The sequence below is a fragment of the Notamacropus eugenii genome, chromosome 2, assembly GCF_028372415.1.
Source record: "Notamacropus eugenii isolate mMacEug1 chromosome 2, mMacEug1.pri_v2, whole genome shotgun sequence".
Classification (NCBI taxonomy): domain Eukaryota; kingdom Metazoa; phylum Chordata; class Mammalia; order Diprotodontia; family Macropodidae; genus Notamacropus; species Notamacropus eugenii.
In genome coordinates, this window is record NC_092873.1 from 287326302 (window position 1) to 287341304 (window position 15003).

General features: G+C 41.9%; 1 protein-coding gene across 7 annotated transcripts in view; it reads left to right on the forward strand.

Annotated features, from left to right (window-relative positions):
• The window catches only part of ELAPOR1 (endosome-lysosome associated apoptosis and autophagy regulator 1), a 110396-nt gene that overhangs the window by 85272 nt on the left and 10121 nt on the right, over nucleotides 1-15003 (forward strand). For 4 of the 7 annotated variants that reach the window (XM_072644226.1, XM_072644224.1, XM_072644225.1 and 1 more), the window contains 7 exons: nucleotides 10385-10562; nucleotides 11436-11564; nucleotides 11846-11936; nucleotides 13307-13384; nucleotides 13543-13648; nucleotides 13987-14124; nucleotides 14686-14949. In XM_072644226.1, coding sequence (XP_072500327.1) covers nucleotides 10385-10562; nucleotides 11436-11564; nucleotides 11846-11936; nucleotides 13307-13384; nucleotides 13543-13648; nucleotides 13987-14124; nucleotides 14686-14949 — 984 coding nt within the window. The remainder of the gene's footprint in view (nucleotides 1-10384; nucleotides 10563-11435; nucleotides 11565-11845; nucleotides 11937-13306; nucleotides 13385-13542; nucleotides 13649-13986; nucleotides 14125-14685; nucleotides 14950-15003) is intronic. The other 3 variants (XM_072644229.1, XM_072644227.1, XM_072644228.1) reach the window with 1 other exon arrangement.

Sequence of the window (15003 nt, forward strand, 5' to 3'; positions counted from 1 at the left end):
TTGAGATCCCAGGGTCACCTCTGTGCCAGGGTAAAACATTGGAATAAGACTTTAGTAGAGGATTCTATGCTATAGTTATCATACATGTATTATACAATAATACCTGTTTGTATTTATGTGATATCCTCTTTCCTACTGTAATCTCCTTGAGGGTTAGGGATAATATCTCAATTATAATTTCATTATGTATTCATTTATTTTATTTTTCATGATTTACTATAAAGCAAATTGAACACCAATACAATAAATTAAGCTTGCTTTGTAGCTACTTATACAAATGAAATTCAACCCATAAAATGTTCAAATAACTTTTAAGTCACTCCTTCTAAACTTCCAGCAAGGTATTTTGTTTGTCCATTCATTAATGTCACTTTTCTTCTTCTTCTGTGATCATATTAACTGTGTATTTTGTTCTTTTGGCTCTATTTCCCACCTTCCCACCCCCTCCCCACAGTCATTATTTCGTAAAGCTCTTTCTACATTTCCTTATATTCTTCACACTTATTAATCATAATTATATTATCCATAATTTATATAATTATATTTATAATATAATTATATTATATAATTAAATAATTACAATATATTGATGTTCGACAATTCAAACATTCCCTCATTATTGAGCATTTAGATTGCTTTCTTTCTCCACCCCCCCCTCCAGTTATGCATGTAACCCAGGCTTCTCTGGGCACTCTTGGATAACCTAACATAGAGGCATTCTGAAGGGCCTTTTGGAGTATACGTAGACTACCTAACATGGAGGCCACTACAACTATCCAGGTGGTAGGGGGCACACAGGTCTTCATGTTAGGCAGTCTGTACAGTGCCAAAAACTTTATCAAAATTTTCCATGATCTCATTGTCTAGAGTATCTCTAAAATAAACAAACAAGACCCCCAAAACAAAAAGCCTGGACAGAGAATTTCCTCAGTGTCCCCATAAAAATGAAGTGTTCATTTCTCAGAAGAGCCCCTACATATAACTTTGACCACTATGGTCCACACAGCCTGAAGACCAGGTGCTTTAGATTTTACTCCTCCCTCAGGGTTTTCCAGTGTCCTTAAGGGAGGGGTCATCTATACTCTCTGAAAATGGCTCTCGCCCACACTGATAATGTTCCCCCAAGTATGGAGGCCCCTGAACCCCAGTTCCATTTAGCCACCAACAGGTTAGATTTTATAAAGAAATATTTCCTTCGCAAGATAAAATCACAATTATACAAACTTATTCCTTCATTATGTTGGGAGCCATAATCCTCCTCCCTTTACCATCATCACCTCAGTCTCTGAGGAAGATGTTGGGAAGGATTATTTAGTTCATAATTTAACTCAGTTCCTGTAGAGCCCAGTCCCAAATTCCAAGTCCAAAATCCTGCTTGGATTGAAGACCACAGCACCCTGGCTCCTCCAGGCTTCCCTGTCAGGCTAGCTAACTGTACCATCCTACCTGAAATCCTGGAACTAGGGTGACCATGACTTGAACTCCCAATTAAGTGGAATGGTGAAGATTCCTGCCAACACCTGAAACCAAGAACAGAAACAAACATTGTCCAATCCCATCTCTTTGAGCCAGGGTAAAGAGAGAGAGAGCAGAGGGAGGAAGTCCTTCCCCTTTTAAAGGTTCAATTCATGGTGCCTTCATAGTAGATAAACTGTGAACTTCACCCTCAGGATGTAGGAGGGAAGCATGAGGAGGAAAAGTGCAAACAGAAAGAGAGACAGAGGGAGAGAGAGCAAGAAAGAGTCAGAGAAAGAGATGGACAGAGAGGGGTCTCATTCTTGACAATTTTAAAGTTTGTTGTGTAGCCAATCAAAGGCTACCCACCTATATGACAGGGTATTAAAGGCCTTCTTACTTGCCACAAAAGTCCCTCAAGGGTGTGCCTAGGTTACACATATAATACTTCAGGTAAAATCTTTGACAAATGGCCCTTGTTATTTGTTTGTCTCTCATAATACTTTCCCAACAACAGAATTATTGGGTATTATTGAGTATGATTTTTTGAAACTTTTAACTGCATTCTGCTATATAGTTGTCCAAAATGATTCTACAAGGTTACAGTTCCAATAAAACTGAATGAATTCACTTGTTTCCTCACAACTCCACTAACCGTGAATATCATTGCTTTTCATTATTTTTGCAAATTTGACAGATGTGAGATGGTACCTCAAATTGTCCTAATTTTCATCTCTTTTAACGAGATTGAGTGATTATCAACAGTTTGTGTTTCTTCTTTTGAAAATTATTCATAGATTTTGACTATCCATCCTGGATGGAGTTACCTTTGTAAATTGTTAACAGTTGTTTGTATATTTTAGATATAAGGTTTTTGTCTAGCATGTTTGCCATAAATATTTTCTTCAGTCTTTGATTTTTATTATTTTTCTTTGTTGTATGGGTTTTTTTTTTAATGTTACCATGACCTAGCATCTCAGGATCTAGGATTACATAGGCCAGATTTGATCTTTAAGGTGGTTTTCTCAATTCACTCTCTATGGTTTGTGTTGCCTTCTGCCCTGCATCTAAGAACTCTTAGTTCAGTCATGACTTGTGTCTATTTCTCTACAATGAGAGTAAAAGAGTTCCCAGAGTCCATATATGTCTCCAACATATCCATATACATGTAACATGTATTAGGTAAATGATAAAATTTTCAAGAGAAATGCATGTATTGGGTATAGTTCATTATTTATTCCTTTATTCCACCCCATAGAAAACCCATTAAAGGATTCAGGGTAGTCCATAAACAATTGATACTGTTTTCCTCTTGATCCCACCTTTTTCTAGGATCCTAAAAACTTCCAGAAAAAAGCCCACCCTGTGGTTTGGATTCCTCTCAGAAAGAAAGCAGACATGGGGTGGTACAAAGCAACTCTTCTATCCCTTTTCATCAGACCTTTCAGATAACTCAGTAATGGCAGAAGGCAGAGTCTAGGTCTTTGTACTTAGGTATAAAAAGACCTTCGCCTTACTTAGGACTTAGACTTACCTTATGCTCCTCCCATGTCAAAAGCCACATGTGAATCAGAGAATCTGAGGGTTGGAGGGGACCTCATAGGCCATCCAATCCAACACAGACATTAAAGAATTCCACCACCAAGTGGTGGTCTAGCTTCTATATGAAGATCTCAGAGGAGAGGAAGTCTACCACCACCTCTCAAGACAAGCCATTCTACTTTTGGATACTTTGAATCATTAGAAAGTTGATGTTTCCTGACATCTAAATTGACATATTTGACATGTTTGAAACATGTATCCATTTCTCCCAGTTTGATCTTTTGGAGCCAAACAGAAGAAATCTAATCCCTCCTCTGTGACACACACCAATGGGTTGTTCAGGATGACTCTGGTATGAGGGCTTCTCATGTACCTTTGGTGTCCTCCTGATTCACCCAACTCTCACCTGTGGCTCCAAGAAGCTGTGGCATATGCCACTGCCATGCCCTGGTAATGCCATCTCAGCAGATGGGCTAAAACAAGTTGAAAATAACCAACAGGCCTCACACCCACTGGTGAATGGATGTCTACCCCAAGCATGTGAAGACTTTGCCCAGTGGAATGGATGGATGAGAAGATTTTGTTCCAACAGCCACAAAGGCAGTTGAAGTAGGTGCTGTGGAGTGCTTAGAGCTTGGTCAAACATGGAGGATGCCATGGTCATTCACTACATCCTGGGCCATCACTAGTCATCTTGACTTTTGTCTTGCCATGGACTTTGGTGACTATGGAAGGAAGAGTGAGGCTGATGACTTTGGGCAACTTTGCCTCACTTAAATCCAATTCAGAAGGAAGTCAGACATCACCCTGTGATGTTGCTGGTCCTCTTTGAAAATGAAAGACAAACAACAGCACACAATCCTTCAAACACCTGAACATGGCTATCTGTCCTCCCAGGTCCTCCTTTCTCCAAGCTAAACAATCCCAGTTCCTTCAATCGATCCTAGTGTGACCTGGACTCAAGGCAATTCCCATACAGGTGGATGCCCTCCATCTTATCAGTGCCCTTGTGATGCCCAGAACTGAGCACAGTACTTCAAATGAGATCTGACCAGGGCAGAGTACAATGAAGGTGATCACCTCCCCTCCCTATCCTTAGAAACTACATACCTTTTAATATACTCCAAGCTCAAGTTCTCACTTTTGGCTCCACATTTGGTAACCTACACTGAGCTTGCCATTCACTAGGACCCCCTAGGTCTTTTTCAGAATTACTGTCTACCTGTGACTCCACAATCTTAGGAAGCTGAGGAGTTTTTATACCTAAGTACAAGACTTTATTTTATTCCTTTTGAATTTTATGAGATTAGTCCAGTACTCCTGGATCCTGACTTTTATCATTTCCTTATTATTAGCTATCTCTGCCAGTTTTGTGTCATCTGGAAATTTGATGAGCATACACACCATCTGTGTTTTCATTCAAGTTATTGATAAAAATGTGTAACAGAACAGGGACTATTCCAGATCCCTAGGATACTCTACTGGAGACCTGCTGTCTTTGACATTAAACCATTAACAACTACTCTTTTAGTCTAGACCATCCAACCAGTGCTGAATTAATCTGATTGTATAATCATCTAATCTATAGCTCTTTCTTTTTTCCCCCACAAGAATATATGACATACTTTATCAGCTGTTTAGCTAAAATCTAGGTAAATCATATCAACAACATTCTCCTTATTTTCCAGTTTGATAACCCTTGCAAAAAATAGGTTGTTGTGTCATGACCTGTTTTTAGTGAACCAGTGTTGACTCTTTGTGATCACTGCTTCCTTTTCTAGATATTAATATCGAGATATTTCTAGATATAAACTAACCGTCTCTTTAATAATACACTCTACATTTTTGGTCTTGGGATGTAATTTGGCTACAGTTTTTTTGGTATTAAGGCACATCTGATGAGAATCCTCTGCTTGGGGACACTGAGAGGTTAAGTTTGAACTTGCCTAGGATCATATAACTAGTATGTGTTAAAGGAAAGACTTAACCAGGCCTTCTGACTCTTGAGATCAGCTTTCTGTCCACTTCTTAACTCTACCTCTCAGGTGTTGATCTTATTGCCCAGCTAAGATAATACATAAAAAGAAAATTATAGCCCAGTTTCCTAATGAATATAAATGTAAAAGTATTAAATAAAACATTAGTAACTAATTGAACACAGTAATACAATAAAATATTATTCCTCATGACCAAGTTAGGTTTATATCAGGGATCAAAGACTAGTTAAAATAAATCACTATAACACAACAAATAAAAAATATATTTTTTAAAACCCATATGATTTTTAAAAATGGTTGCATAGCTATCATGGAGGGGATATTAACCTGGAGTTTTTCCAACCTGTGACTGGCCAGTTTGACAAAGCAGAGGCCAGTGAACCAAAGAGGAGAAAGGAGTTGGGGATAATTTATGGAGATTTTAATCTTAGTAGGTTATATGCAAATTAAATGCCAGAGAATATGACCAGTACTTGGTGGACTAGACAATGCGCTAGACCAGGGGTGGGGAATCTGCTCTAGACTATAAGCAGCATTGAGGTTTTGAAATGCAAAATTTAAGAGGAAACCTGAACTTCTATAAATCTAGCACTTTCCTGCTTGGACTTACATTGTTATCTATGCCTGAATATGTTATCTGGCCTACAAAATACAGAATAATTTAGGATACTGGAAATTCTAACAATAAAATAAGATTATAAGTGTATACGTATGTGTGTATAGATATATAAAATTCAACTGTTTCAACAAAAAAAATTATGGAGACAATATTACATCATTATTGTATACCAAAATATATTTGTTATAGGGATGTAGGGTGTGTTCAGGGAGGTTCATTACCCTTGGTGTGATGGCTGCCGAGCCCTTTTTGGGGCTCTTTCTACCTTTGGTGTCCATCTGTTCTACCCAACTCTCACCTGTGACTCCAAGAAGCTGCAGCACGTGCAGCAACCACACCCTGGTAAACTGTTTCAGCATGTGGGACAAACCAGGTTGAGGTTAACCAAACCCATTGGTGAGTTAGGGGGGTGTCTACCCCAAGCATGTGAAGACTTCCTCTGGTGGAATGAGCAGATGAGAACAATTTGTTCCAATGGCCATGAAGGCAGCTGAAGCAGGTGATGTGGAGTGCTTAGAGCTTGGTTAGACCCCGAAGATGTCAAGGTTATCCACTGCATCCTGAGCCATCGCCAGCCATCTTGACTCTGTCCTACCACTGGACTGTAATGACTCTGGAGGAGAAAGTGAGGCTGATGACTTCGTGCAACTCTGCCTCACTTAAATCCAATTTATGGATGAATCAAAAGACATCACCCATACCATTTTACTATTATGCCTCAAAGTCCTGTGGTGACAGGCAAGTGATAAAGCAGCAGGTGTGGATACCCTGGGAGCTGTAGTCCCAACCCTGCACACAGGCAGCCCAGGTCATAGGGTTGTTTCTCACTAGAAGCAGCAGTGGGACTTGGCAGCCCCCTAGGTGTCTGAGCAGCCTTTTAAAGATCACACTGCTGACCTCCTGGTGTGAAGAAAGGGGCTAGAAAAGGTGCCGTAAACGTTGTCTGCTTACCCAACCCTGGTCTGATTACCATGGCAGGCAGGAAATCCCACTATGAGGTCAAAACACAAAAAAAATGTACAAAAACTTCTGCAAAGATGATTCCACTCAGCATTGGCACATGGAACATCTGTACACCGATAGACAACACAAATTCTGAAAGATGAACTGCTCTTGTTGCAAGAGAACTCAACAGATATCACATCCAATAGCAGCCCTGAGTGAAATAAGATTGGCAAATGAAGGCCAGCTTACTGAAGTTGGAGTTGGATACACATTTTTCTGGAGTGGGTGCAGTAAAGGGGAGTGCCATGAAGCTGCCATGGGTTTTGCAATCAAAACTAATCTAATCAGCAAGCTGGTATGCCTGCCAAAAGGAGTGAATGACATGCTCATGACAATGCGATTGCCACTCGCAGAAAAATGCCATGCCACCATCATCAGTGCCTATGCTCCCACTATGACAAACCTTGATGAAGTCAAAGAAAAATTTTATGAAGACCCAGAGACCCATATTGTCAATGTGCCAAAAGAGAACAAGCTTATAATTCTGGGTGACTTTAATGCTAGAGTAAGCTCAGACTACCAGACTTGGCAGGGAGTCCTAGGGAGGAATGGAGTTGGAAACAGCAACAGCAGTGGTCCTTTACTACTGAAGACTTGTGCATTGTATGACCTTTGTGCATCACCAACACTGTTTTCCATTTACTTAAATGCAGTAAAACTTCATGGATGCACCCTCAGAGCAAATATTGGCATCTAATAGACTATGTGATTGTAAGGAGAAGAGACAGACAAGATGTGAGAGTGACGTAGGCAATGTGTGGCGCAGAGTGCTGGACTGATCATAGACTTATCCTTTCCAAGCTAAATATTCATATTCATCAAAAGTGCTGCCCCCACGGCAAAATGACCACCAGAAGACTTAATGTCAACAAATTAGAGCTTTTCTCTGAGCAGGAACAGTTTGTTGCTAACTTGGAGGGAAAGTTGAGTCAATGCAGTTGGCAACAGTGGAGCACAAAAGAAGTGGGCAGTTTTCAGAGATTTGGTGTACAGCACTGCATTTGTTCATCTAGGTCAGAACAGTTGCAAACACCAAGACTTTTGATGAAAGTGATGGGGAAATTCAGAAGCTGCTAAACGAAAAGTGAGAACTCCCTAGGATTTACCAGCAGGATAGTTCATTCACCTCTAAGAAGGCAGCATTTAATTTCATCAAAGCAAAGTACAAGGAAAGCTTAGAGAGATGCAGAATTCCTGGCTCAGTAAGAAGGCAGATGAAATTCAGTTTTATGCTGATAGTAACAAAAACATTTGTATGTTAACCTAAAAGCTATTTATGGGCCAAAAAGCTATGGTTCATCACAGCCACTTAGTGCTGATGGAGCCACATTGATTAGTGATAAGGACATGATCCTAGAGATATAGGCTGAGCACTTTCATAGTGTTCTCAATAGACCCTTATTAATCAATGCTGAGACCACTGACTGTTTACCTCAGGTTAAAGTCAATCCTTCCTTAGCTGAACTTCCAACTGAAGAAGAGTTTTGAGGTCCATTAGGCTCCTTTCATGTGGCAAAGCACCTGTGCTGATTCTATGCCAGCTGAGATTTACACACAAAAGTGTGATTTTTGCTCACACAAAAGCTGACTGAAATTTTCCAGATTATATGGCAAGAGGAGGTTATTCCCCTGGAGTTCAAGGATGCCTCCATTGTCCATCTCTATAAAGGTAAAGGGAATAGATTGTCCTGCAACAATCACAGGGGGATCTCTCAGTCATTGCTGGCAAAATTCTTGCTAGAGTCCTCCTTAATAGGCTGATCTTTGACCTGGAAGATGGTCATCCACCTGAGAGCCAGTGGGAATTCAGAAAGGACTGAGGAACAGTCGATATGATGTCTGCTGCCCGACAACTCCAGGAGAAATGCCAAGAGAAGAACAGAGGTCTGTACACAACATTTGTAGATCTGACCAAGGCCTTTGACACTGTTAGTTGTGAGGGTTTATGGAAAATTATGTCAAAATTTGGTTGCCCCAGAGAAGTTCATCAATATTGTATGTCAATTTAATGATGGCATGTTTGCCCGGGTTCTGGATAGTGGACAATGGTCTCATGCCTTCCCAGTCACCAATGGAGTGAAACAGGGCTGTGTGCTTGCTCCCATGCTTTTTAACATGATGTTTTTAGCCATGTTGACAAATGCTTTCAGTGAGGAGGAACACAGCATCAAGGTCAACTACTGCACTGATGGTAAGTTCTTCAGTTTGAAAAGGCTACAAGCCAAGACCAAAATGGAAGGAGTGTTGGTGCATGATTTTCTGTTTGCAAATGATTGTGCGCTTGATACAGCCTCTGAAGCTGAGATGCAACAAAGTATGGATCAATTCTCTGCTGCCTGTGCTAATTTTGGCCTAATAATTAACATCAAGAAAACACAGGTGCTCCATCAGCCACCACCACACCATCCATACATAGAACCATGGGTTACAACAAATGGAGAAGTTTTTAAATGCTGTGGATAAGTTCACTTACCTTGGTAGTAGTGTACTTTCCAGGGATGAACGCGTTAACAATGAAGTTGATGCTCGCATTGCCAGAGTTAGCTCAGTGTTTGGGTGGCTTCGAAAAAAAGTTTGGGAGAAAAGAGGTATTAGATTGACTACCAGACTGAAGGTCTACAGAGCTGTTGTGCTGATCTCATTGTTGTATGCCTGTGAAACATGGACAGTCTACCAGCGCCATGCCAGGAAATTGAATTTCTTCCATTTGAACTATCTTAGGAAGTTTCTGAGGATCACCTCGCAGGATAAGGTGCCAGACACTGAAGTCCTTGCTTGAGCTGAACTGCCAAGCATTCAAACTATGCTTCAGAGAGTGCAACTCCAATGGATTGGCCACGTTGTTCGAATGCAAAATGTACATTTGCCAAAAAGACTTTTATGGAGAACTCACGTGGGGCAGGCGTTCCTGTGGAGGTCAGAAGAAGTGATACAAGGACACTCTCAAGAACTTTGGATTTGACTGTGCAACATGGGAGACACTGGCAAAGGACAGATCAGCCTTTCATGCCCACATCAGAAAGGGCACTGTGCTCTATGAGCAAAGCAGAATTGAGACAGCACAAAGGAAACACACGATGCTAAAATTTGGAGTATTCACCCCAAATATTCACTTGGACTATCTGTGCCCAATCTGTGGTAGAGCATTCTGAGCTCATATTGGTCTGATCAGCCAGAGTTGGATACACTGAAATTTCACTTTATTATGGTGATGTTACTTTGGTCCTCTTCAAGAACAAAGGACAGCAATCAACCAACCATATCTGTTATATCCCCTTCTTCCCAAGTTGTAAGTTCTTTGTGGGCACAGATAATATATTTTTTAAGTATTTTGCTAAATTTCCCTTTTTATTATTATGAATTTGACAAACCTCAAAAAACATGAGCATTTCCACATACAAAGAAGAAAAGAAAAAGAAAATTGTGTGTGAAACTGAATCCCTATATTACATATACTTTGTATATATTCAATTTAACATGGTGGTCTAAACACAGTCTGTGGATAATATTTTAATTATCTTTGTCTCTCCCTAATTGTGTCTAGCATTGTGGCTTACGTATACTAGTCACTAAAAATGGTTGATGTGTAAGTGAATCAATAAATGAGTGAATAAGTGGATGAATGACTCTTCTTCTTCCCTATAATTCTCACTGCTCGTTGGTTTGATTTCCAATGGATCTAATAGTTTATTCATCTCAGCCCTTAGATATGTTGTAAATCTTACAAGGTGGATAGCTAGCAATCCTTGGATCTTTTCTTTTTCAGACACAGCTCATGTACAAATGGGCAGAGCCAAAAACTTGCAGTGAAGATATTGAGGGAGCAGCGAAACTTCCAGCCTCTGGAATGAAGACCCGTTGCCCACCCTGTAACCCAGGATTCTTCAAAACCAACACCAGCACCTGTGAGCCCTGTCCCTATGGCTCCTTCTCTAATGGCTCAGGTAATCTGTACTCCTCATCTCATGTCCTAACCTATTGCACTATTCATTACCATCCTGCCCTAGAGTGGGTCTCATGGGTAGGTTGATAATCCCACCATGAGCCCTAAACACAACCCTCTGACTAATGAGGAACATGCTAACAACCAGATGCCTCTGATCTGAGGGGGAGCACTTACTTGAGTGCCATCCCTGGATATAGGACACCTGAATTCTAGTCCCATCCCCTTCAGAGTCCAACTTTAGAATCTTTTCCCCTCCTTCTTCTAGCAGTGAAATATTGCAGACACTGACATAGATGGGAAAGAAATAACTTGGATATGAGGTGCCTGTGTCCCAACAACACAAGGGGCTGCTTTTACCTGTGCAGAAGATGGTACCATTATCAACCAAACACTAGGTTTCCCAGCCTGAGATAGCCCAGTTGGACACAGCAGAGTCCAGGAATGATGGGGAAGAAAGACATTGGGGATGAATTACATCCAGTCCTATGAACTGCATGTGTTGGGCTTGAAGATGCCCTGAACTGTAAGATACATCAGGATTTTAGATTGAAAAATTTGGGGAGAAGCCTGAACTTGTAGGTATTAGCACTTCTTGATCTTTTTTGCCTTTGCTCTGTTCATTCTCTATGTCTGGATATGCATCTGGCCTATAAAATACAGGTCAGGTATTTTTTTTTTTTTGTCATTTTGAAGTTTCTTAAACATGGTAAATGAGAATTAGATTTTTTGAGTCAATAGATTAGGCATGTTTTAGAACAGAACTTAGCACTGCACCTTGCTTCTCTATTAACCATCATGGCTGCCGCTCCATTTTGGGTTTGTAGAGAAGGGTCTTCCTGCTCAGTAACTCTTGTACTTCACTTCCTTTTAGGCTGTTCCAGCTGCCCAGCTGGGACTGAACCAGCCCTGGGTTTTGAATACAAATGGTGGAACACTCTGCCCACAAATATGGAAACTACCGTTCTTAGTGGAATCAATTTTGAGTACAAGGGCATGGCAGGTAAGGGCCCTCCCTTTTCTCCTCTATGACTCTACCCTCCACCTTTCTGCCCACCTTGGTCACTCTGCAGTATATTCCCTGGTGTCACTGATGTCCTATAGAAATGAGCATTGCCTTCCAAATCTTGTAATTCTTCTTCCTCCTGTCCTGATGATTTCAAAGTTGACCAAGGAATTCCTTCCATTTCAGAGAATCATTTTGCCTTGTTCTCTGAGTCTGGTCATAATCAACCCTACTGCTCAGGGTCTCAGGAATGCACCCTCTTCTCCCTGATTTTCCAGGCTGGGAGGTAGCTGGTGACCATATTTATACAGCTGCTGGAGCTTCAGATAATGACTTCATGATTCTTACGCTGATTGTACCAGGATTCAGGTGAGGAACATAAACACCTGGAAGGGGTTGGAACTAAAGCTGACACATTTAAATCACAGAATGCCAAATTTTTCTAAGACGTGGCTGTGAGGCTTGAAATCTGAATGAAATCCTGGTTTCCTGACAGCCGCACATGCAAGTTTACCCTGCATAACCCTCCCAGGGCACCATAGCATTCCTAGTCTTGCTGCTTAACAAAATTACGTCAGAGTTGGAAGGGATGTTAGAGATCTAGTCCAGAACTTTATTTTACAGATGAGGAAACTAAGGCCCAAAGTCGCACATCTACTCAGTTGTTATTGTCAAGTCATTCCAGTTGTGTCCAATTTCATGACCCCGTTTGGAGTTTTCTTGGCAAAGATACTGGAGTGGTTTGCCATTTCCTTCTCCGGCTCATTTTACAGAGGAGGAAACTGAGACAAAACAGGATTCAATGACTTGCCCTAGGTCACACAGCTCGTGAGGGTCTGGGGTCAGATTTGAACTCAGAGAGATGAGTGTTCCTGACTCCAGCCCTGGCACTCTACGCACTATGGCGCCACCTAGCCTCCAATTTGCTCAGTTATAGAGCTTCTCCTCCATCACAGATTTTCAGAACTCAGGCCAGTCTTCTCAGTACACCGTGTTGCTAGTTTTCAGTCTTGCCCCTCGGCATTATAAGAAAGGTATTGCCATCTGGCCTCCCTGAGAAGAGAGATTATCCACTTTTTTTCATCTTTTTGTCTTCACTGGCCAATTTGAATATTCCCTCTCCCCTTTTTAAGGAGGATATGATATGGTATCCTGGAAGAGGTATTGGACTAAGAGTAAAAAAATTGTGGGGAGGTCTACTCATGGCTTTCTCACTAACCTCGGTCAAATCATGTAAACCTTCTGGGTCTGCCTCCTTATCTGTACACATGGGCCTGCCTAAAAGAACATTCAGATCCCTTCCAGCACTAGAATTGTGTGATTTCCCTGGGCTTGGGCCCCTGGGAGCCCAGGATAAGATTATAAGATTTCCTTCTTGTCCAATGGCAAACAGGACCATTGGCTTAGGAGCCGAGGACCTGGGGGTGTGGGGGCCACTGGAACCAAGGAGGAGGGCCAGAGTGGGAAGCCAAACTGTCCCTGGACTTATCCAGAGCCACCATGAATTCTTTGTTCCACTTGCGCTTTTCAAGGAAAAAATTAAAAACAACCAAACTCTCTGATCAGTTTTTCCTTTGCCAGTATAACTTCACCTTTTCTTCCTTTCTACTCTGCCTGAATCCCATCATGAGAGAATTATCTACATTTTTAGGATTTTTATTGATGTCCTGCCCCTTTCTAGTCAAGTGCCTGATCATCCTCAGACAGCCCCTAGTGCTGTTTCTCATGCTTCTGCATAGGTCCAAACAAAGGGAAGGGTCATTGTACCCTCAGCGCAAGAAGAGCTGGGATTTGAGCTGTTTGCTGGGTGGACACAGGTAGGCCTTTGTTAAAGAAACCAGACTAGAGACCTGAGGGCCTCTTCCAGAGCACCCAGCGCCTCATCCTGCCTCCTTTCCCTTTTGGCCTGTGTTGTTCTTTTTAAATGGCTTTTTATGGCTCCCCCAGAAGTAACATCCGGCTTCTGCTCCCACAGCCCCCCACATTCAGTGATGGCAGACACAGAGAATAAAGAGGTGGCCAGAATCACTTTTGTCTTTGAGACTGTGTGTTCCGTGAACTGCGAACTTTATTTCATGGTGGTAGGTTGCTTCCCTGGCTTGTTGAGGTATCTCCTGGGATCAGAGGGAGGGTTAGCCTCATCTACTCACTCTATTTAAAGCATGTACTGCGTGTGGAAGTGTGGGGTATAGGGGAACGAACTATACATCAGTGCCCTTAAGAGACTCAGAAAAAAAGAAGATGCCATCCTTGTTCTCAGGATGTTCACAGACAATTGTGAATCTAGTGATGACTCTAATTGGGAATCATGCCCTACTTCTTCACTCACCATCATGAGGAAGACAGAATGGAGAGGCCAGGGCAGGGATAGGGAGGGTTCAGATTCAGTGCAAACATTCTATCCCTGTTTTGGATTCAGGGAATGAATTCCAGGACCAACACCCCAGTGGAAACATGGAAGGGACCCAAGGGCAAACAGTCCTACACGTACATCATTGAGAAGAACTCCAGCATGAGCTTCACCTGGGCCTTCCAGAGGACCACCTCCCATGAAACAGTGAGATCCTCTACTTACCCCAGCTCTCATCCCCATTGCTCAGGAAAAGACAATTGGAACAAGGGAGAATTCTGGGAGTGTAGGGTGATGCTTAGAGCACTAGGTTGAGAAGGACTTGAAGAGATCATCTCATCTATTTGCTTATAACCAATCTAGAATACTTATTTCTGTGACTTGAGATAAATAACTCAGACCAGGTGGGTAGGGATGTATCTTATTATTCCTAATACTCTCCTGGGTAAGTGGAACCTAGATAACCAGTCCTAGAATCTAACAACCTCTGGTATCACAAAGATCTCCTCTGTGTCTATTCTAGATCTGGCCCTGTATTTAAATGGAGGCAAATGCCTTATATATTAAGCATTTTGTGAATATTTGTGGAATGCGCAGATGAGTAGCAGAATGAAGATAGTAAACACAACAGAGTATTTCTCAGTTCATCTCCTAATTATAGGATAAGAGGTTACTCTGCTGATCCCCAAGGACTTCAATTGTGGAGTCTTCCCCTGGGACTCAAATAGGTATCCTTTGATCTTTTTCTCCCTTCTGTCTTGGTTCCAGGGCCGGAAATACACTAATGATGTTGCCAAGCTCTACTCCATCAATGTCACCAATGTCATGGATGGGGTGGCCTCCTACTGCCGCCTCTGTGCCCTGGAGGCCTCTGACTCTGGCTCCTCCTGTACTTCCTGTCCCGCTGGCTACTACATCAACCGGGAATCTGGGGCGTGCCATTCTTGTCCTGCGAACACATTCCTGAGAGCACACCAGCCCTATGGCATCCAGGCCTGTGTGCCCTGTGGCCCAGGGACCCAGAGTAACAAGGTGCCACCCAGTTTACTCTACCCATTCACTTCCCACATCAGATTGACTGCAGAG